This window comes from Prionailurus viverrinus, chromosome C1 (assembly GCF_022837055.1).
Source record: "Prionailurus viverrinus isolate Anna chromosome C1, UM_Priviv_1.0, whole genome shotgun sequence".
Classification (NCBI taxonomy): domain Eukaryota; kingdom Metazoa; phylum Chordata; class Mammalia; order Carnivora; family Felidae; genus Prionailurus; species Prionailurus viverrinus.
The window spans coordinates 70,042,554-70,065,330 of NC_062568.1; the positions used below are offsets into that span (position 1 = coordinate 70,042,554).

The window sequence follows — 22,777 nt, forward strand, 5'->3', positions numbered from 1 at the left end:
TGCAGTCTGGCTCTAGAAATAGCCATTCAGGAAGCCTTCAGTTCTCGAGAATAAAAGAAGCTGGCAGTCTATGTATCATTTTGTGGGAGTAGACACTTCTGCCAGATAATATAACTACACTTTGCTTAGTCTGTAAAGAAGAAATAGATAAGAGTAAAAACCATAGTAAAACCATATTTGCATGCATCCACCATTTACCCATCATACTTAATAAAGTACTATTATGCAGATAATTGTAACAACTGGTTGTGATCCATATTATTAACCTCTTCTCTAAATACAGCAAACTGACACTTGAGAAGTTAGATTACTTACTCAGCATGATTCACCTGGAAAAGATATATAAGGAAATGCGAACGAATGGTCTTCATTTCACTGCGTTATGCTGATTTTTCTGTACTAAGAGCATGGGTTTTGGCAGCAGATAGATAAGTGGTCAAATATCAGTTCCCCTAATTACTGGCTTAGATAAATTGTACAACTTCTTCAAACCTCAGTTTGCCAGAGATTAAGAACCTCCAAGCAGAGATTAAGAATCCACTCATTGTAGGATTCAATGCAAATATTATATAAAACTCACCTAGTATATATCTGACACGCAGCAGATACTTAAGAAAAGGTAGGCAAATCCAGCTTTGGTCTGTAATTCCAATGGTTCCCTAAAGTGGATGGTTATTATAGTGACCTACAAGAGCCTCATGAAAACATAAATATCCAATCTCCATATCCCCAAAATCAATTCAGCAGTAGGCCCTGAGAATATATGTCTTAAAAAACAATCAGTATAAATAAAAATCTACAAACAAAAGGACAACTCACGAGTTGTTAATAGGCCAGTTTGGGAACTTGAGTTCTAAGAGAAAGTGGATTTATTTTACTTATTTTTGGTGGATAATCTTTAAAAAAAAATCAAATGAGTGCTGATAGGAGCATGACCTGAATGTTCAAGTGACATAAAATAAAACAAACAAACACGTTTTGATCAGGGATCGCGATCTAGTGATCAGGTATTTAATGTTAACATTAACTAACAGGCAGCCTAAACTAATCTTATCGTACACTAAAGATCCACAGATTGACATTTCTGGATAATATGAGATATTCTTGACTTCACTAAGGGCTATATTAGTTTCCTGTGGCTGCTGTAACAAATTACAAGAAAAAAAAATCTACTTCTCAGTTTCTTCCTCAATTTATCTTTCTTCTCACATTTTACTATGAACAGAAACACCAGGCCACACCTTCAACGCTTGGCTTGGAATTTTCCTCAGCTAAATATCCAAGTTCATGACTTACACATTCTTCTTTCCACACAGCTGTAGGACACAATTTAGCCAAGGTTTCTGCCACTATCTTGCAAAGATCATCTTCCCTCCAGTTCACACTAATGTGTTCTGCATTTCCTTCTGAACCCTCACAAAAGGCACTTAGAAAGGTCATCTTTTTACCAACATTCTGTTCAAGACAATATACGTATTCTTAAAGCATTTTTTAAATGTTTATTTATTTTTGAGAGAGACAGAGAGACAGAGCGTGAACAGGGGAGGAGCAGAGAGAGAGGGAGACACAGAATTCAAAGCAGGCTCCAGGCTCTGAGCTGTCAGCACAGAGCCTGACGTGGGGCTCGAACCCATGAACCGCGAGATCATGACCTGAGCCGAAGTTGGACTTGCAACCAACTGAGCCACCCAGGCGCCCCAAATGTATGTATTCTTAAAGAGGACAGAAACTTTCTTTTCTGTGCTCCTCACTTCCTTCTAAGCCCTCACCTGCAACGTCGCTAACGTCTGTTTCTGCCAGCAATTTTCTTCAAGGTAAATGGATGACACTTTCACAGTTTTAGGTATTTATTATGGCAGCAACCCACGTTTTGATTCCGAACTCTATCTTAGTTTCCTGTGACTGCCCATGATGAACCTTCTGGCTTAAAACAACAGAAACATGTGGTTTCACAGGTTTGGAGGCCACAACATTAATTTATTGATTTTATTTCATATCTTCTGCATCTAGAATTTCCTGCTTACTACAACGCCACAAGCTTGTAGCACAGTTGCACGTAATTAATATTTGATAAATATACATTAAATGGATTGATGGAAAAAAACGGAGATGGCATGGAGCTTAAATCAAAAGATTAATGGTGGAAGAAGAGGTATTTTTCTCTGAGATAGGAAGAAAAAACGTGGTAATGTATATAGATGAGTTTATGCACATGGGATGAGAAGTTGAAAGAATTTGTAGCTCATGTTGGAGAAAGCGTTATTTGTTAATGTAATAGGGTAGGGTGTTGAGAAGAAGAGAGAATATTGAGACACTATGAATAAAGGGAAGGCGTACTGGCTAACTACACCTAAAAGGATTTTTGAGGAGCGTTGAGTACACTCCTGAATTGGGAGATTTCAAACCTCTAGTGAAAATACCCGGTGCGATTTGCTCCACCAGGGTCGGTCAGCCCCCGGGGTAGGAGAAGATAAAAGCAAATTGCTGAACTAATCCAAATCCAGAGGTCATCAGAGAAAATGAGGTAGAAAAGTGGCAGCGGATTTTGAGGATACTGGTATAAAATAGATAAATGTGCCATTGTGGGCTCTAGGCTGGGAGAGAGGAAGTAAAGCTAAGAGGAGTGTAATAGCCTGAGCAAAAGGAAGCCTACGGAAGACGTCGGTGACTTCCTGTGACTTCCTCATTTCTAATTTTATAATGCAAGTGGATGTAAAATGCATTTCACACTTAAACGTTCCTTATAACATTTGGTGCTGAGAGAAAAAAAAAATTCTCAAAAGGAAGGGTCAGCTGCCCAAGTTCTGCCTGAGCCATCTGAACCAATAAGCCTCCACTGGGAAGTCCTCAGAGTTTCTTCATTGTTAAAATTAGAAAATCTAGCTACAAATGAAAATACATTGGGGAGGTAAACAAGCGGGCTAACAGATGAATCTTCTTGGATAATAAATCAGTAGATTTTTTTATGTCTCTTTTAGAAGGAAGTTCTAAGACGTGTCATAATGCTAGACAGTTTGAAACTGAAGGTAGAAACAGCTCTCAGAGATTTGGGAGATTTGGGGAAAGCGCCTCCACTGGCCAAATATCTGAGCTTCCATTTACCCTATCCTATCATGGTTCCTTAGTTTCACCATTAGGCATCCACACGGGTGAGTCCTGAAGGATTCTACTAGATGCCAGTTTCCTAAGAAATAAGTAGGACCTGTGCCAATTATTGACAGATACATATTCCAGATGCATGGACGGAATCCATTCAAAGAAGGTAATATTGCACAGGCCATACTGGTGCCCGGAAAAAGGGGGAGCATGAAAGGATGGGGAAAAGGGGCACAGAAGGAGGTGAAAGAGGTTTGAAGTACAAAGTTGCAGAGCGTGCCTTGCTTCAGGTGGCTGGGATATCAGGGCACTCTAGCATTTATAGGTACCTGGTTTCCTGCACAACTCAGCAGGTTAAACGTGTTTCCAGGTGTCCAGAAAAAACAGCAGGCCAGTAAGACTTTCCATGTTAACTCTCGCTCCCTTTCTTATGTACAGTCATCTAGTTTCTGCAGTCTGTCAAAACTGTTTCAAAACTGACCCAACTAAAACAAATTTCCTTTCTTCCAATGTGCCTGTTGGAAACCTTTCTGCTGTATTGAAGGGAGGGGCTGAAGCCCAAGTCAAGTCTTATTTAAATGCAAGATATTTCTGGGTTGGTAATGTTTTTTGAGGTTAGGGAGTCACATCTTTCTTCCGTATGCTCATCCGTTACACAGATTAGGTGTTTAGAGTCCACAGATTTCATGCTGCACCTAAAAATGAACCCAATCTGTATTGTTTGGGGGAAGCCTAGACTCACATTACGGCAGCCAATCTAAGTACTTAGTACAAATGGGGAGTACTGTCGTGGGACAGCTTTCTGGACTTTGTCTAGACTTGGGAAAGATGACGAGGGACCGAGTTTTGATTCCTTTCTGACACTTATTGACTGCGTGACCATCAGTAAGTCGCGTAACTGTACGGACCCTCAGTTTCTTCACTTTTAGGGCGAAGATCACAGTGCCTGCATCATAGAATGTCTGAGAAGATTTGATGTGATAATGGATATAAAAATACCGTGTAAGTTCCATAGTCAAAACCCGCGTGAGGACCTGTGATTACCTACAATGCAAACACACCCATTTTGACTGGGTATATTGACCTTTTCTCAGGCCAACCTTTAATTCAGCTCTATCAAGGGCTCATCCTTTATCAAGAGACTCAGAACAGTGATGCGTTTTGCCTTCTTGGCTTGTGAGGCTGAATGCTCAGCCACTCACCTGATTTGAATGTCGTCTCTCCAATAAAGAAGGTTTCAAATCATAAGATTGGGGGAACGATAACATTCTCTCATTTTTATGAATTTTTCATTTTATTCCAAAACCATCAAAATGCACTATGTGGGTCAAGTCTCAGTCTTCTCAGGTTTGAACAGAAGGTCGAGGAGAATGTTTCTCAACTTTGATTTGCAATTCAACTAGTGCCTGGAGGTGAGCCTTCAGGGGCCTTCACTCCCCAAGCTCTGCTATCTTCGGGAGGATCAGAAGGAGAATCGGGCATTCAGCTGAGGAGCTCTGTCCAGTATTCTATTCTTTTCTGTGAGAACTTAGCTGTACTGGGGCTTCTTTTCCTCTCCCTGACCACAGGGCATAGTTACATAAAAAGTTTACTTTTATATGTTTTGTTCTTTCTAGGGTAGACTGCCTTGGCATTCGGTCAGAATTGCTCAACTAATTTATAAGATTTCAGTCACGCTCACCACCTCTACTCCAAAGGCTTTCGCCAGCTGAGGCTGTGGCTCCTGAAGTAACCGTATATCCATCAAAGCCACTGGACTCAGGATCCACATGCACCACTTTAACAATAGTCTATTTTGAGCAGGCAGCTGTCAGAGTGAGACTGGGATGAAAGGGCGAAGAGCGGGGGTGGGGTAATGTGGCAGAAATAGTTCTGGGTGGAGGTCAGGGCACCTTGGGGGTAGGTAGCTCTGTCTCTCCTACGGTGTGTGACCTTGAGCAAGTCACTTCCCTTCTCAGACTTCTCTGTCATATAAGGGACTGGATTAGATGGACTTCGAAGCTTCATCCAGTACTCACGTTCTGTGATTCTCTATACCGCGTTAGCCTCATTCACCCATAAGTGATTCCTTCTGGGTCATGAGACCCTTGAGAAAAGGGAAATTAAATTCCTATTACTATGGCTTTAACCTCTCCCACCTTTTCTTGCTGGCCCTTAGAAGAACCTTAACAAGATCCTGAGTGATCTGGACTTGGCTGATCTTCTGTGGCCTCATTTCCACGGCCCTCTCCCACCCCATGTCAGATTTCCCTCAGTTTCTTAATGGATCATTTTTTAAAAATATCTTTCCCCCACTTCTCCATCTTCCTACCCCTTCAGGTCGCATTTCAAACACCTCTGTCCTCTCTCAGGCCGGGTTTGGCCTCTCTCTTCCTTACTCCAGGAGTACCCAGTGCTCCCACATAACGTTTTGCTGTATGCACCTTGGAGGCAGGGGCCATGTTCAGATGTCAGATCACATAGCGGGAGCCTAGGGATGTTCACTGCTGAGGTTGTTGGCAGTGTTGGACTCACCTTTGCTTAGTGCTGTGCAGAAAATAATTTCCTACAAGTTTTTTCTCTGAAGAGGTACCTGACACGCAAAACTAATTCCCTTCCTACACCTCTGACCCACGGGTAAGGAAGAGAAATAGAGATGTCTTTATTTCTGTCAAAGTTATAGGATTATAAGGAAGCAAAAGAAGGAGGAGCTGTATCTTTATGGAAAGACCACTAGAATTAGCTGTCAGGAAATTTTCTTTTGAATCTCAGCTCGGCTGTAGGCTTGCAGGGACAGGAGATATATCATTTGTTCCTTTAGAGCCTCAGCCTCATTTTTCTCATCTGTAAATCATACGAGAGGGAGGATATCTTTCATAGCGCTGCTGTGAGGATTGGTTAGAATAAAAGCATGCACACACACACATTTAGAAAATCTACACACACACACACACACACACACACACACACGCATGCACGCACATCACTGCCCAGAACATAAAGGAAAGGCACTGCCCCCGGGGAATTATCTGCCGCCGTCTCAGATCTCAGGTGCCTCTTCTAGGTCCTGTTTCTCCATCGGCAGAGCTGGGACGATGATAGCACCTGCCTTGGAGAATGGTCTTAAGGATCAGATAAGAGGAGGCAAGTCAAAAAGGCCCTCGTAAATACTGCTCCTTCTCACATGTGTCCACACATAACATTTTAGAAGTGGAGGCCATTTGGAAGATACTTTCATTTGGAATAACAGAGATTTTTTTTAAACATAGAGGGGACTCTGCAAAGCCTCTTTCACTTTGAGAGCAAACAACAAAATAGAGCTTCTAAACACTGTTATTTTCCCCCAACTTTCTGACCCTCGAGTGAACAACGTTTCATTCTTGAGAGGCTCTGCTCTGAATGGATCTCCCAGAACAGCCCAACAGGCACTTATTTTCCGAGACAAGAGCGGCAAGAGTTTGATAAAATTAGGTTATATTAGGCACATGGATTAGATGTGTAAAAGAGACGTGTAAATAGTTTCGGATCCCTGCATTTACTAATTATTCTCTCCCAGAAATATTTCTAAGTCTCTGGCAGTGTTTGGGAGAAAAAGTCCCCGATCTGCTGCAACAGTTTTCTCAGTTTTACATTAATGAGGCATGGTTTAGCTGTTTCCTTCTCTCTGAGCTAGTAGCAGAAATGTGTTTTAGGTCCTCTGATCATCTTTCTCCTTATTACTCTTGCGTGATGGGGAGGGTGTGATAAAGGAGAGTATGGAAATGTTCTGTGTCATCCTTTGGCCCCATTTAACCTTTGTCATGCTATGGTCTAGTCTGTACCTTTTAAGCAATTTTTGCTTTTTATTTCCTGCTCTCCTCATGAAATAGCACATACAAACACGCAAATGCATACAAATGAGCATACGTGCGCGCACACACACACACACACTCCAAAGCACCAGAAATAACCTTTTAAGTCACCTTGTCAGATTTTTCTTTCCCACTCCTGTTTCATTTTCCAGGGAGATCCTACAGCATCACCAGTCAATTCTAGATAATATTCCCTGATCACTGTTAGTCACAAGAGGGGTCTCATTTCATCAATTAAAATATCTATCCCATGAAAAAATAAAGCATTTGAGCTTTATTTAACTTTAAAGTTTCTCTTTTTTTCCCAGCCTGATGAACTTGTAGGAGCCCAATCCTTGGAAAGATATGTGGTCAGTTTTTTATTTTTTTTCCCTCCCGATCGTTCCTCTTCCTCCAGTAATTTATTAGTTATGGTTTTTGACCTCAGTAGGATTGAGAGGGGAGGAAGGGGTGGAAATTAGGGTTCTAGAAAGGTTTTTCTTTCCCCTCAGTAATTTAGACTGGTTTGTGGCAAATGCCCGGTGCTATCGTTTGCTTTTCGTATGAGCCAAAAGAAAACTCTCCGTAGCTGTGTAGGAAGGAATCAAATTATTGGTTGACAATCCCAGGACTGGGCTAAGAGAGTAAAGACTGGTTTTAATTGCTTTATAGAGGGGCTTGCCAGAGTTCTGTAGGAAAAGCAAAGCATTAAATTAAGCAATCGAGTAACCTCATGACGACGCAGCAGTCGTAGAACAGCATGCTGTAATTCTTATTGTACTTTAAAAACCAAATGCTGGCAGCAAAAACCTTCTTGAGTCATTTTCCTCTAAAACAGATTCCGGAAGTGCACTCTGAAAATAAGTTCATTTCTGGACTTTCATCCTAACTATATAGCTGCAGGCCAGAAGACAGACTTCTCTCTGTAGCATGGCCCTACACTTTCCATGGACAGAGCCACGTTTTAGCAAAATCTGTGTGTATTGATTGTTGCTGACTGAAACGAACTTCAGTGACTAAGAGCAAGAACCGTAAGGATTAGCTTTTTATAAAGAAAAAAAAGTTACATGTGGAACTTTAAAATGACTATCAACAATTTTTTATTTGAAGAGTATTTTACAGGCAAAACTTCTAGGCAAAAAATGAAATTGTACTTTACTTACTGACATAAAGCATCATTGTCAATAAATAAGGAGATTTTTTTTCCTCCCTTGAAAGTCAAAACACTGAAATGAGAAACCAAACAACGAAACTATGAACTAAAGAATAATGAATAGATAAAATAGATCAACGAATAGATCATAGTGTTAGAACAGGATGTATTTACCTTAAACCAGACACTAACATAGTCTATATATTCAAAATGAAAAATTAGGTCGTCATTGTTAATTTATAAAAAGACGTCTTGCATGCCGTAGTTGAATAGCTACCTCTCACGTACGGTTTTAAGATAGGACCAATTTTCAAAAATCGTTTCTGAGAAACATACCTTTTAAAACCATGTTGCTCGATGCTAAGGGGGTAGAAAATGAAGGAAGAGACAGAGTTTCCTTCAGAAGCTTACACTTTCAGTGAGAAGACAAAACGGATTCTCGAGGCTCCAGTGAAGAAAGAGCACACAACAAGGAGTGGTTCGGTAAATGTGAGCACATTAAAGGCCATTGGAATTTAGAGGTCGGAGTCGATTTATGGTCTAGGAGATAAACTACAGTTGGATTTTGAGCGATGTCAGACTAAGGTGTGCAGGAGAAAAGTGATGTCAGACTAGGGTCCGCAAGGTGGGGGTCTGGGAGAAGGCGCCAGTGAAAAGGAACATCAGTAGATGGTATGAGCATCAGAGGCAGGCAAGGGTAATGAGATACTTTCTTAATGCTAAGGGCTCACAGAAGAGAGAATGTCACATGCAGAAAGCTATAGCCACACTGCAAGGGGCAGAGACTTGGGTGGCACTGAAAAGGAGAGTGAGAATAATGCTGATGACAGACAGGAGCCCTTGTGCTTTTGGAAAAGGCCACGACTGCATCTCAACAGCTTAGAAATGGTTCTCTGGGACTCAGGAGAAAAGGAGGGCAGGGCAATTTTGGAGAAGAGAGTTTGATTTTGGAACTAGAGCAGGTGAAAGCGTCCTGGGCATCCTGCCTGTCTCCTGTCTTTGTCAGGGCCAACGTCGTCCCTCCTAGCATACCAGTTAAATCATCCTGAAGAAGTTATTAGCTGGTAACTGGTTAATATCTTTACTCAGGGGAATTGAATCCAAATGAACATACTAGCAAATCTATGGTCTTTACCCTTTTCTCTTGGTTCAGTGTGCATTCAGTAGGCAGTTATGATATGCCAGTTATTGTGTTAATCATTCCATAGCAGTGGATTTTTGGAAATATCAAGAACAGCGGGGAGATATCCCCCAGAATTCTTAACATTGAAGGGTTTCAGTGGGGGGCTACTGTAGCTACTTTTAAGGCAAGCCCTCCTGTCCACCTGTGTTTTTAACAGATCTCTCTCTGTGTCTGTCTCTGTCTTTCTCATACACACACACATATTTTCTTGCTATATTCTATAACAATTTCCCCCTCACACTGACTTTAAAATGCATTAGCTCCAAAACTTCTTGTGTGCATTCTTGTAAACCATTTCACAAACTTTTTGAGCAAGGCTGAAAATAAATAAATTCGAAGTCAGAAGGCCACAGATCACGGCAACCTGACGAGTCAAATGGTTTTCATTTGTATTTTCTTCCAACTTTATCCATATGAATATATAATTTGCACATATTTGTAGGCAGGGTGTTTGGGTAAAAGAAAAGCAAAATAACGTATCCTCTTTCAAGGAAGAGCGGCACACAAGGGCTGTAAATAGTCCGGTGGGCCCTATACCTAGGGTCCCCTGTGGCTACACCGTCCCCTCCACCCTGCTGGCATAGAGCACGAGGGAGGCAGCTGGCCGAGAGCGCCTATGTTTAGCCAAGGTGGGTTGTGTGACAAGAGGGAGGGGGCCTGGCCACATGCTGCCTGACTCATCCTGTCAAGCCTACGTGTCAGTTCCTCCTCAGCTGGGACAGCCTCCTTCAGAAGACAGAGCCTGACTGTGACGTTTCCAAGAACTTCATCTTCCACAGACCAGTTTTCAGAAGCTACGAGGTGCTGGGCAGGCACCACTGAGCCCTCAATAAATCGCATGGCTGATAACATCATTATTACTTGCTGTTGGCCCTCACACGATTGCCCTTTCTCTGGTTGGGAACTGGGGTCCGTGCTCCTGGGCGCTGCCTGACTCTTCCCCACGCTCCATAGCAGTCTGCCAGACCACGGTAGGGAGGTAAAACTGAAGCCGCTTTGCCTACTGCTTCGCTCTCTGGCATTTCGTGTTCAAAGCTGGCAAATTTATGTGTGCATACATAAAACAAATGTGTGATATGTGATATCCAGGATTTCAGATCAGAGCTGGTCCAACATAATTTTTAGGATCCTTTTGGGCGGGGGGGGGGAGTGGGAGGGCGGTAATCGGCAAGAGATAAGCGATAAAGAGCACAGCATAATTTCGGGAACGGATTTTAATAACTTGTTTAAATTTACTGCTCTCTGCCCACGGACAATATAACTTCCCAGGGCTTCACTTTTACCATGTTTAGTTTGGGCATGTTTGTGTTCTCCTCCAGGTTGTGAGCCCCCCAGGGTGAGGGACGTGGAGGGCACAGTGCTTGGTCTCAGCAGGCGTTGGTGCTTGGCTGAAAGCTACTTGTCAGTTGCTCAGAGAGCTGACAAGGGCTTCCCTTAACTGAAGAGGCTCCTCTTACTAACATGACAGGCACATCTCTGTCTGCCTTCCTCCTAGGAACGCTGACTATCTTGGTCATAAACAAGAGTTTTCCACCGAGGATAAACAAGGCCACTGTTTACATACCACTGGTGCTAAGTCTGAGTCTTGACGTTCCCTAATTCCGACCTTTAGGCAAACATTGTGTGGCTCAGGGATTGCATATCCAGGCATTCATGGATCTGTATTATCAGTTAACTGTATTACGGTATTGATGGAGAGCGAACATACGCCTACAACGTACTTTCACTTATGAATGGGCCAAAAGGGACCAGGAACCAAAATGCGTTTGAATCAGAGGAGATATTTTGTGATTTGATCCACCTCCCGTTGATGTAGTTAGAGGAATTTAGTTCATTGAAGAATTGGTTGGCAAAGCCTCATCGGGAAGCTTCAGAGTTGTGCTATCCTGGGGAAGTGATATGATTTCTGAGTGTCCTCTATTACCTTGAACCCATAACAACTGCCGGCTCCTTTCTAGGTCTCTTATGGAGTTCACATGATGGGTATGCAGGCTCTTTGTAAATGGTGAAATTCTAAACATTTAAGTGGTTGGGAATAGGCACTCGTACACCCTGCAGGTGTCGTAAGTTATTGACCGATTGACTTTTTCGACATTATTTTTCCTGTAGAAATGAACTCCCAAAATGTCTATCATCCCACCTACAAAGGATATTAAGTTTTAGGGAGTAAAGTCATTTCTTCACTTGCTATTCTGGTGATCATTAGTCACGGTTAGGCAGAATTCTCCTGGTTAAGATATAATTCCAGGGAGGCCTGGAAGGCACCTTCTCTATGCTCATTTCCCAAATACATTCCTGACAAACCCGCTAATCATGTATAAGTTCTGAAATTGGGAATTCACTTCGTTGTCACTATTTTAATGGAATTGCATTTTAAGCTCTATCATTCATGTATACCTTATTAGGAATTAAGTTCATCTAATAAGTTTAATAGTTTTCAGTAGCAGGAAGGAATGGAACATGAGCTAATAGAGGTGGGAGCCAAAGTCTCAGAGAAGTTAAGTGTAGAGAGAGGACACCGTGGGTGTGGTATATCAGGATTATTCTCTCTGTGGATGGTAGACTATTTGGACTGTGTCTAATGATTCATGTTGCTTTAATTCTCTAGGTGACCGAGACTCATGCAAAATTGTCTAGAAATATATATTCTCTACATAAGAGCCAAAATACTTTGGGTCGAGGAAAGAGAAGAGAAACGGATCTTACCCAGCAGGTCTTGTGTCTTCGATGGCTCTGTCCACTGGAATCAAATCACTGAGGTAGACATTGAAGTTTCCTTCCTTCCATCTTCTTTCTGCCTCCTTCTCTTTGCCCCGGGGGACAACTACAGGACGTCCAAATTGGCCTGGAGCTTTCGGGTCCCTTGGAGAAAGTGTCAGGTCAATTCTTAACACATGGTGCATTCCATGTTCTTCAGGTAAAAAAGCTTTTATATGGTTTTGGTTGACTTCTGCAGGTTGGGCCTTGGCAGTCAAGTTGATTCTTGCTCGCTCTGGCCCCTCAGCTAAGGCTTGATGGGTTTGAGATACTGTCGCTCTCTGTAGAGCAAGTGGAGAGAGAGATGCCTCACTTCTATTCCTGGAAATGTGTTTCCCTTGGCTTTCACCCAATACAAGAGGGAGTGCAGTTTTGTTTTTAGGATTGGGGGCCTCTTTGGAGTCTGTCTTTAGCTCCTCCTCCTTGGTTATAATCACAACGTGGCTTTCAGAGAAATTGAATTTCTTCCCACCAGCCACTTTGGCTCGATCGTCCTTTGGCAAGCCCCCCAACTGTGTTTCATTAATATATTGCTTCTTTGAGCGATTTGAATTGGCAACCAACTTGGAAAAGGGAAGGTTCTTGTTGGCTTTGTGTTTATTTGAGTCTAGTTCTTTGCTCTGAGTCTCAGTTTTATTTAAGGCTATGGCTTCCCTGGGTTTTGGCACGAGTGGGCCGGCAGGGTGTGCCCTCTCATTTGCTACCGCCTGTGATTGCCGCTTTGATCTGTCAGTATTAGGCCCGATGGTCACATTTGGGTTTCTCTCGGCTGCTTGTTTTGATGTGTCACTGCTGAGACTATGACTCTTCAGGGTCTCCTGGTTTATACTGACAGGTCTTGCCTGGACGGATGTTTCTGCCAATTGAGTTTCTCTTGCTGCTGTGAATGGGGTTTTCTGAGCCCCCCGAGTGCCCCCTTGCTTTGCCATGTGGCGAGAGTAGGCTTCAGGCTCGAGGTCCTGCTTCTCTGTCTTCTGCTTGGTGAAAGTCACTGGAAGGCTCTGGAAATACGCAGGATGCCACAAAGGGGCAACCTTGCCCCTTCCCAGGGCGTTCGGCGTTTTTCTTTCCCTCTGGGTTTGGTCCAAGTCATCCTCAACCTTGACCATACTCTTCTCAGTTTTTCTAAAGTTCTCTTTGCCCCACACGCCCTTCCCATGTCCCCTCAGTGGGGGCTTCATTTCTTTCATGCTACTGTAAAGGATCTTCATCTGGTCTGGCTGAACTCTGAATCCCATCCTCTCCCTCCTGACGATGTCTTCCTTGAGGACCCGAGTGTTGATCTCGCTGAATGACAGGCGGAGAGCTGCCATGTCAAAGAGCAGCCAGATGACAGAAGCGACAAATATAAATGCCAGGACTCGCCCACTTCCTCGGAAAAACTTTCGAATCTTGTTCATGGTGCAAAGGCTCCGCTTGCAGCCTTCCCTCCCTTTGAGCCTGCTTACCTTGAGTGGAGAGAGAGCTCAAGTAGCAGCAGCGTGGCCAGAAAGCGCCCCCTCCCCTGAAAACAGCAGGAAACAGCAGTCCAAGGGGGAAAGCTCAGCTCCTAGTGCTTGTCAGTCTCTGCCTGCGTGGCATTTCACAGCAGAGCATCGCTGCCTGCTTGGCTGGCCCCTGGCTACACTGTGCTAAACACTGCCCTCAGGTCACCCTGGGAACAGTTGACTGCAGCCACCAGACAATTCAACATATCACTTGTCTCCCTGAGCCCACATCCACCTTCCTATAAGCCCGAGGAAAGGTGGGGGCCGGGCTGGGACGGCCACTCCTCTCCTCCCAGCTCGCCCGTCTGCACGCTGTAACTCAACACCACTTCTCATAAGGAAAACATTTCAAGCCGTTACCCAGAAAACTTCATTCAGCTCGCACCTTCCGTGTTCGGTGAGTGTGTGTGTGTGTGTGTGTGTGTGTGTGTGTGTTTTCAGGGCAATTAAAGGGAAAGAAAACTTGGAGGGCATGTGTTCCTGGTTTGTAACCCCACCTACCCCATGCCTGCTCATTAACCCTGTTGTCCCCAGGTCTCTGAATGAGTTGCCCCAGCAAATAATCACTGACCTTAGTGGTTCTGCTCTGAGACGTTAACAGTTTAAAGAAGGTGCCACAATCTCTGTGTGCAGAGGTGGATGTTTAATTATTCAGAAGTTTTTCTCAAGTGGGTCTCAGAATGTTTCTTTATAAGTCAACGGATCTTTAAATTGGCTCCATTGATTTTTATTATTAAGTTCACCAGACATAAAGGTGACTTGTCACATTGCTGTAGAAGCTGCTAAACGCATACTTACTCTAGGTTTCAGTACTCATCTTGTCACGGATCAGGATCGAGCACTTTGCAGATTGGACCAGCAGTGGGATTGGAGTTGGAACAGCCCTGGTGGACCGCCCCCTGGGTTTTGCGTAAGAATCATTCTAAAGGGACGCTCAGGTGGCTCATTCGGTTGAGCGCCCGACTTCGGCTCAGGTCATGATCTCACGGTTGGTGGGTTGGAGCCCCACGTTGGCCTCTGTGCTGACATCTCAGAGCCTGGAGCCTGCTTTGGATTCTGTGTCTCCCTGTCTCTTCGCCCCTTCCCCGCTCATGCTCTGTCTCTCTCTCTCTCTCTCAAAAATGAATAAACGTTAAAAAAATTTTTTTAAAGAATCATTCGAAAGATGTCCCCCCAGATTTTGATGGACTGATGGGGGTGGCGACAACAGTGGCAGCTGGTCTGGACTTGTGTTTTTAAGAAGCTTCCCAGGTCTTTATAATGTACAGCCAAAGCTGAGGCACGCTGGTCTAGAATAAAATACCTCTTATTTTTGTGGTTCTGGAACGCTGCTCATAGTTTTTGGGAAATTCCCTCCCAAACAGAGTAAAACTGCGTTTTAACATCACCTGCTATAAACATTGTCCATAAAGTTTGAGAAGCACTTCCCAGGAGCACTGTTCTCCCACGAGCTTTGAGTGATCAGTGGCTGGTGTTACCACTTACTACTCTAGTGTCAGGAGGGGTATAGAGTCTTTGCTTTGAGATAAATTTAGGCTCCCAAAGACTTGGAAAGGGAAGAAGGACAAATTATTATTTTTTAAGGTTTTAAAATTTTATTTATTGAGACAGAGAGAGAGAGAGAGAGACTGGGAGGGAGGGGCAGAAAGAGAGGGAGAGAGAATCCCAAGCAGACTCTGTGCTGTCAACACAGAGCCCAACACAGGGCTCAATCTCCTGAACTGTGAAATCATGACCTGATCTGAAATCGAGTTGGACACTTAACCCACTGAGTCATCCAGGGACCCCAAGAAGGACAAATTCTGAATTCTCCATACTTACACATTGCTGTAGCATTTGGTCTTTAAATTAGCACCTTGTCCCAAAGCAGAGAACTAGATAAGTGCAGCTACAGTAACATGTTTCTTGAATCCCCAATTCTCCTTTTTATTCAGCAGCTGCTCACTCAGATTTGGGATGTCCACATGGGTGACAGCCTTGGTACATCAGCCATTTCCTCCCTGCTGTGATTCATCTACCTTTCCAATATTTATTATGTTTAATGACTCAGGGCCTGTGTTGGGTGTTGAGGGATATTAAGTAAAGGGCATAGTGCTTGTCTGGGATCTCACACTCTATTGGTGGGCGTGGACAGGTAGGCACATCTATAGTACATAATAAATAATATGAGAGAATAATATACTGGATTCTATGGGGACCTCGCTTAGTTTGGGGCTGCATGATAATTTTTGAAGAAATTTTCCTTAACGTTGAAAGATGAATGACAATATAGTTATTTCTGCTCATAATGTGATCTGAGAAAATAAATATTAGTTGGATGGTAAAAGGCAGATAAATTAACAGAATCACAGGGGAGCCTGGGTGGCTCAGTCGGTTGAGCGGCCGACTTCGGCTCAGGTCATGATCTCACGGTCTGTGGGTTCGAGCCCCATGTCGGGCTCCGTGCTGACAGCTCAGAGCCTGGAGCCTGTTTCGGATTCTGTGTCTCCCTCTCTCTGACCCTCCCCCGTTCATGCTTTGTCTCTCTTTGTCTCAAAAATAAATAATAATTTAAAAAAAACGTTAAAAAAATTAACAGAATCACAGAAGTGAAGAGACGTATAATACCTGATGGGAAATAAATTTCTGAGAACAAGCATGATTGGAAACACAGGCTTTGGCTTGAGCGTGTATGAGTGCCTGCATGTGTACCCAATATGTTCCAAACACTTTACTAGTCTCTTTCCATTGAGCATCTCACTTAATTTCCAAACAACCCAGTAGGGAAGATACAGTTAGAACTATCACTTTGTTGGGGCTCCTGGGTAGCTCAGTTGGTTAAGCATCCGGCTTAGGCTCAGGTCATGATCTCATGGTTCGTGAGTCCAAGCTTTGCATTGGGCTCTGTGCTGATAGCTCAGAGCTTGGAGCCTGCTTTGGTTTCTGTGCCTCCCTCTCTCTGCTCCTCCCCTGACTGCACTCTGTCTCTCCTCTTTCAAAAATGAATAAACATTAAAAACATTAATAAAGAAAGAACTATCACTTTTTTTTTTTTTATCACAGAAACACAGCTTAGAGAGGTCAAAGAACTTGAAGTGAAAAAGGAGGATTGGGATCTCGAATAAATGACTGTGTGGCACGACAGTCCATGTGGCTAAATGCCAGAGCACTGCTTCTCTCGCTGTATAATCTTGTAAGTTAGTTAATTTTGTGTGTTTACTCTTCCATTAAAAGAAAAAGAAGAAGAAGAAAACGAGTTTTGCCTTGCAGGTGAATGTAAAGATTAGAGAAAAAAAGTTAAAATTCTTTTTCTATTGAATGATAGTCACTATCTCTAATCTGGTTGCTGATCTTTTGTGTGATAGCAGTGGCGGGTGCATGTGGGAGACTGAACGAGCCCTCTCCTTGAAAATCAGATAAGAAGCCTGATGACTAACATGATTTTGGCAATAGGACAAGAAGTATAGTTGAGTATTTTATTTTTCCTTGCTATTCTTATTTCCTTTATTTTGGGTTCAGTGAACCATTGCTCACGGAGAACTCACTACAGACCCAAAACTTTGAAGTTGGTAACATTGTTTCTGCCCCTAATGGCTTTGAAACTCCACTGAAATAGAATACCTTCAACATAAAACATAGTGCAACTAATTGGGATCCAAGTTCCAAAATAAAGTGAGAAGTTATTTCTCATATCGTGGATATGTGGTTTATGTTACAATATTGCTTTAAATATGAAAATAGGATTCTTTGAAATATTTTACTATCCAAGATGTAAGTCTTGTCCAACAACATCTCCACCTCAAACGGCATCTGGAATTAATCAAACTCATGTTAGAAAAGTCAACACTTATTACATCCTTACTTCATCTTGACAGTTGTAAAACACTGCTCGAAAAATATCCTGAGTCTTCGATATTCATTTGATCAAAGAACAATGATTTCTTTCTCCCTCTGTCTCTCTGTCTCTGGTTTGTCCATACAAATCAAAACATAAAGCACTTGCAACAGGAGAGAAAATTGTTAAGAAAATTAAAGGAGAGTGTTGGCTTATCTACTTAAGGTAAAGTTCTGTATTAACTCTGCCTTAGTCTTGAGTTCCAGCTGATATAAAATGCAGAATAAGATGTGAAGAGTACATAAGAAAGGAAGGAAGCATTGACCCAGTCCCCTGTAATAGAAGGAGTGGATTGATAGACTTGGTCTAAAGTACTGACTTGATTATTAATAGACATGATTTTGGGTACGTCACACATGAAAAAGCTCCTCTACAGGCCTCTTTCAGCCTCTTCCCCATCCCCCCTTCTCCCCCCCCCCCCCCCCCCCCGCCGGGAGTCTATAAGAATCTAAGAATCTGTTAGGATGACAGAAGTTGGTTTTAAACTACATTACAAACCCAACACTATGGATCTTCAGGAACCTAGCAATAATTTCTGTGACCCCCGACAGCTATACATCTCTCCTCTTTTTCCTCTCTTGTGTGGACACGTGATGTTCATATGAATGACAAAAGTGTAAATACAAAGAAATAGAAAATAAAGAAATTGGGGCGCCTGGGTGGCGCAGTCGGTTAAGCGTCCGACTTCAGCCAGGTCACAATCTTGCGGTCCGGGAGCCCAGAGCCCCACGTCAGGCTCTGGGCTGATGGCTCAGAGCCTGGAGCCTGTTTCCGATTCTGTGTCTCCCTCTCTCTCTGCCCCTCCCCCGTTCATGCTCTGTCTCTCTCTGTCCCAAAAATAAATAAACGTTGAAAAAAAAAAGAAAAGAAAGAAATTAAGAAATTCTACACTTAATAGAAGTGAATACACACACTATCCAACAGATGACCTTTCAAATAGGTAAAAGGTGCTGTTTTTTTGTTTGTTTGTTTTTGTTTCTTGTTTTAGCTGTATTAATGTCCACATTACCAGCAGAAAACACATATGGGTGGGTTGGCTATGTAAGATACTTCTAGCTGTCATCCCAAATGGTAGCTTTAACTGATCAAATTTCTCAAGAATCTGCACACACTTTGTTGGAGTGGATATCGGTCTATAAACCTTGACTTATCAAGTAGTCCTTGGGAGGCTTTTGGAGGCACTGTTCTAATTTTCATTCTGACTCCACCTGTGTAGTAAAAAATAATAATAATAATAATTTTTTTCTTCTGTAAAATGGGTATATCGGTAGGAAGAGGGTTGTCCTTTACTTGGTTGCTGTCAAAATAATTATATTAACAACCAAATTTGAAAATTTACTGAGTTCCTGCCACTAGGTTCTCCCAGACGAGTTCATGGACTGTTCAGCAGGACAGCGCTGTGTATAGTGTGGGACCTGAACCTTTATTCTACTTCCATGGCCAATATCTTTGAATCATATTCATTGTTAATCAGTAGAGATTAATAAACATGTTTTTATTTCTGTCCTTAAACTTCTCCAGTGGAAATATAGAATCTGAGAAGCACGAGTTCTAGTTCTCTGGCTTTGCAGTAAAATTACTTTCTCAGGGTATTTGAATAGCTCTTGACTATATAAGTAAATTCCAATTACTTAACATCTACTTTCTTTTATGATTTTTACTCAACTGCTTACCTCTAATTACAACGGCTTTAAAAATATATATTTATACATATATTTTACAGAGAATAATGATAATCTATGGATGCATCACTGAATTTGAAGTTAGATATAAATTTATGGATTCTACTTAAAGACAATATGGGATGAAATTATTATTCATTTTGGAAATTCAAGTAAGAATGCCAAGTATATGTTACATATCATTTTATCATTTTGCTCTCTTGTTTTAATATGGTTATGTTTTTTCCTTCAAAATTCTTTTTTTTTTTTTTGGAGATAAAGAGAAATTGTGTTTAACAGGATATCACCATCCTGTGAACAAAATCCACACACAAAAAAGAGAGAAGATTGAATTATAATTTAAGGCTGGAGTTATTGCAAAATCCATGGGTAGACTGAAAATACAAATCAGAATCTCATTCCATTTGGACCAGTTCCTCCAAAGAAGACAATTGACTATAAATTCGGGCAGCCATTTAAGCATTGGTATATGTCTCCTTCTTTAGAATGTTTGAAAGCTGGTTAAGAAATGGCCTCAGTGTCTAAGGCCCAGAGAAGGAGAGCTGTTGTAATATTCCATTAGACATTTGTTCTTGAAAAGGGTCTGGGGCGCCTGGGTGGTACAATCGGTTGAGCGTCCGACTTTGGCTCAGGTCATGATCTCACAGTTGGTGGGTTCGAGCCCCACAGCAGGCTCTGTGCTGACCGCTTGCTCAGAGCCTGGAGCCTGCTTCGGATTCTGTGTCTCCTTTTCTCTCCGCCCCTCCCCCGCTCACACTTCGTCTCACTCTGTTTCTCAAAAATAAATAAATGTAAAAAAATAATAATAAAAAAAAAGAAAAGTGTTTCCTATGTTAATGGTGGTGAATCACAACCAGTTAAGCCTGTGTTTAAAGAAAGCAAGACCTTCCTCAAAAGAGATTATACCGTGCTTGGACCTCAGTTTTCACTGATCATTGAAGAGTAGAACCAAGTCAACATTTGTGCTTCTATTATAGGCCCCTGGCCAATTTTAATTCTGGATTATTTTATTTTGATTAGGAAAAATTTAATAAATTTAAATGGAAGACATTAATGGAGTATCTCCTGTGGATAAAAAAATTGCACTAATAATCAGAAAAAAGAAAATGAAAATGCCCTAAAAGTCAAGTCGTCAATGAGCCCAAGACTTGTAACTCAAATATGAAGCTAATAGAGCCGTTGGTATTGTTAATTATGAATTTGGGGATAAAAAAAGAAAATACTACAGGGTGACTCTTACAAGAGCTTCACTAACTCAGACAGGTAAGGCAGGGAGAACAAGGATAGTTTGAGAGAAAAGAGAAGTTTAGACTTAAGCATGTTGGGTTTGAAATATATATGGAGATTAACAACAAAAAGAAATCAAGTAAGTTAAAAAATGGGCAAAGGACTTGAATAGACATTTTTCTAAAGAAGACAGATGGCTAACAGACATGAAAAAAATGCTCAACATCACTAATCAACAGGGAAATGCAAATTAAAATCACAATGAGACATCACTTTACACCTGTGAGAATGGCTAAAATAAAAACACACAAGAAATAATACGTGTTGGCTAGAATGTAAAGAAAAAAGAACCTTTGTGGACTATTGGTGAGCATTCAAACTGTTGCAGCCACTGTGGAAAACAGTATGTGAATCCCTCAAAAAAATCAACAATAGAATTACCTTATGATCCAATAATTCTACAATATATGCACCCCTATGTTTATAGCAGCATTATTTATAATAGCCGAAATATAGAAGCAGCCCAACTGTCCATTGGTAGATGAATGGGTAACAATAATGTGATACACACACACACACACACACACACACACACACGACTATTAATCATCCATAAAAAAATGAAATCTTGCCATTTGCAAAACATTGATGGACCTAGGAAGTATAATGCTAAATGAAATAGGTCTGTCAGAGGAAGACAAATACTATATCATTTCCTTCATATGTGGAATTCAAGAAACAAAATGAACAAAGAAAAAAAAAGAGAAACAAAAAAGACTTTTAAAAACAGAGAACAAACTGATGGTTGCCAAAACAGAGAGGGTGGGGGATGGGTGAAAGATAAAGGGATTAAGAGCACACTTATCTTTATGAGTACTGAGAAATGTATAGAATTGTTAATGATTATATTCTACATTGTACACACGAAACCAATATAACATTATATGTTAATTATACTTGAATTGAAAATACAAAATATATATGCTGATTATATAAGTGTGTGTGTGTGTGTGTGTGTGTGCGTGCGTGTGTGTGTATCACATTATTGTTACCAAATATTTATTGAGTACCAATCATGTACTAGGCTTTGGGAAAACAAAAAAACTGACGCTCATAGTTTAGTATAGTTGTTCCCAATTTTGTTGTATATCAAAAAGCTCATGGGGAGGGATTGTTAAATTATAGATTGCCATGTTTTATCCTCAGAGATTTTGAAGTCAGTATCTAGGAATCTAGATTTTTAATTAGATTATTGGATGATTCTGATACAGGTGAACCAAGAACCATACTTTGAGGCTCCATGGTTCAATAGAGGCAGCAAATATATTAATATTAAAACTAAAGAAAGTGAAACAAGCCACTGATTTATTGGGGGGTGGCTGAGAAGGCTTCTGCTGGTGATGATTGTGTATGAATTCACCTTATGGATAGGGAGGGATTCCGGACCCAGACTGAAGATGGAAATTGTGCCAGGGCCCCTTTCCAAGAGTGATGGTGAGGGCTTTAGAAGTATAGAAAGAGGGTGAAAGTGGGTGGGGGTGCAAGAGGTGGGAGAACAGAACTCAATGGTTAGGAGGGTTTAGTAATCAATTATAATTTCTCAGTGAGTGAGACAAGAAATATGGAATAACCCCAGGGAGTATAGAAGAAACTCAAGATTTTTACTTGGGTGACTGGGTAGCTATTATATTTTTATCCAGTGGTTTCCAAACTTTAGCCTGAACCAGAATCACCCAGGGCTCTAGTGGCCTTAAAGCCAAAGTTTCCGATTGAGTGAGTCTGCAATGAATCCCGGAACTTACTAGTAATTTATAACAAATTCCCTAATGAGGCTAATTGCTAAGAATGAGGAGCATAGAGGAGAAAGAAGTCTGTGGAGGATGATGATAATTTTGATTGGTCATGCTGAGTTTCATATGCCAATGGATATTTGATTAGAGATGCTTTGTAAAAAAAAAAAAAAAAAATTGGTTTGAATTTTTGTAAAGAAGCCAAGGCTCAAGGCCTTTGTAGAGTCATAAGCATATATTTAGTATTGTATGCATAAGATTACTATAAGATTACTCTAACATGGCAGAGAGAACAAGACCTGAAATAGCTGGGAAAATCATACAAGGAAGGTAGAAGAAGTGTATAGTAAAAAAGAGAATGAGAAAGAATAGAGAACAGGAAGTCTGGAAAAAAGTAGTCAAGAAATCCCAGGGAGGAGGGAACAGAAGACAGTCAACAGGGTCAGAGGCTTCTAAGAAATTAAGCCAAATGTATTCTAAAAATAATCCTTTAGATTTGCCAGTTAGGAGATCTTTGGTCATTTTCAAGTGAATCTGTTTTTACTGAGGTGAAATTCATATAACATAAAATTATTTTAAAGTGAATAATTCAATGCCATCCAATACATTCACAACGTTGTACAGGCAACAAAAAATGTTCATTACCTCAAAAGGACACCCCGACTCATTAAGCCTTCACACCCCACACTTCCCCTCCCCCAGTCCCTGGCAGTCTGATC

The 22,777-nt window shown here is 41.6% G+C and overlaps 1 protein-coding gene across 2 annotated transcripts in view; it reads right to left on the bottom strand.

Moving 5' to 3' along the window:
- Positions 1–13,876, bottom strand: part of GALNT5 (polypeptide N-acetylgalactosaminyltransferase 5) — a 42,059-nt gene extending 28,183 nt beyond the window's left edge. For both annotated transcript variants that reach the window (XM_047871720.1, XM_047871719.1), the window contains exon 1: positions 11,948–13,876. In XM_047871720.1, coding sequence (XP_047727676.1) covers positions 11,948–13,398 — 1,451 coding nt within the window. In that variant the 5' untranslated portion in view covers positions 13,399–13,876. The remainder of the gene's footprint in view (positions 1–11,947) is intronic.
- Between the last annotated feature and the right edge of the window lie 8,901 nt (positions 13,877–22,777).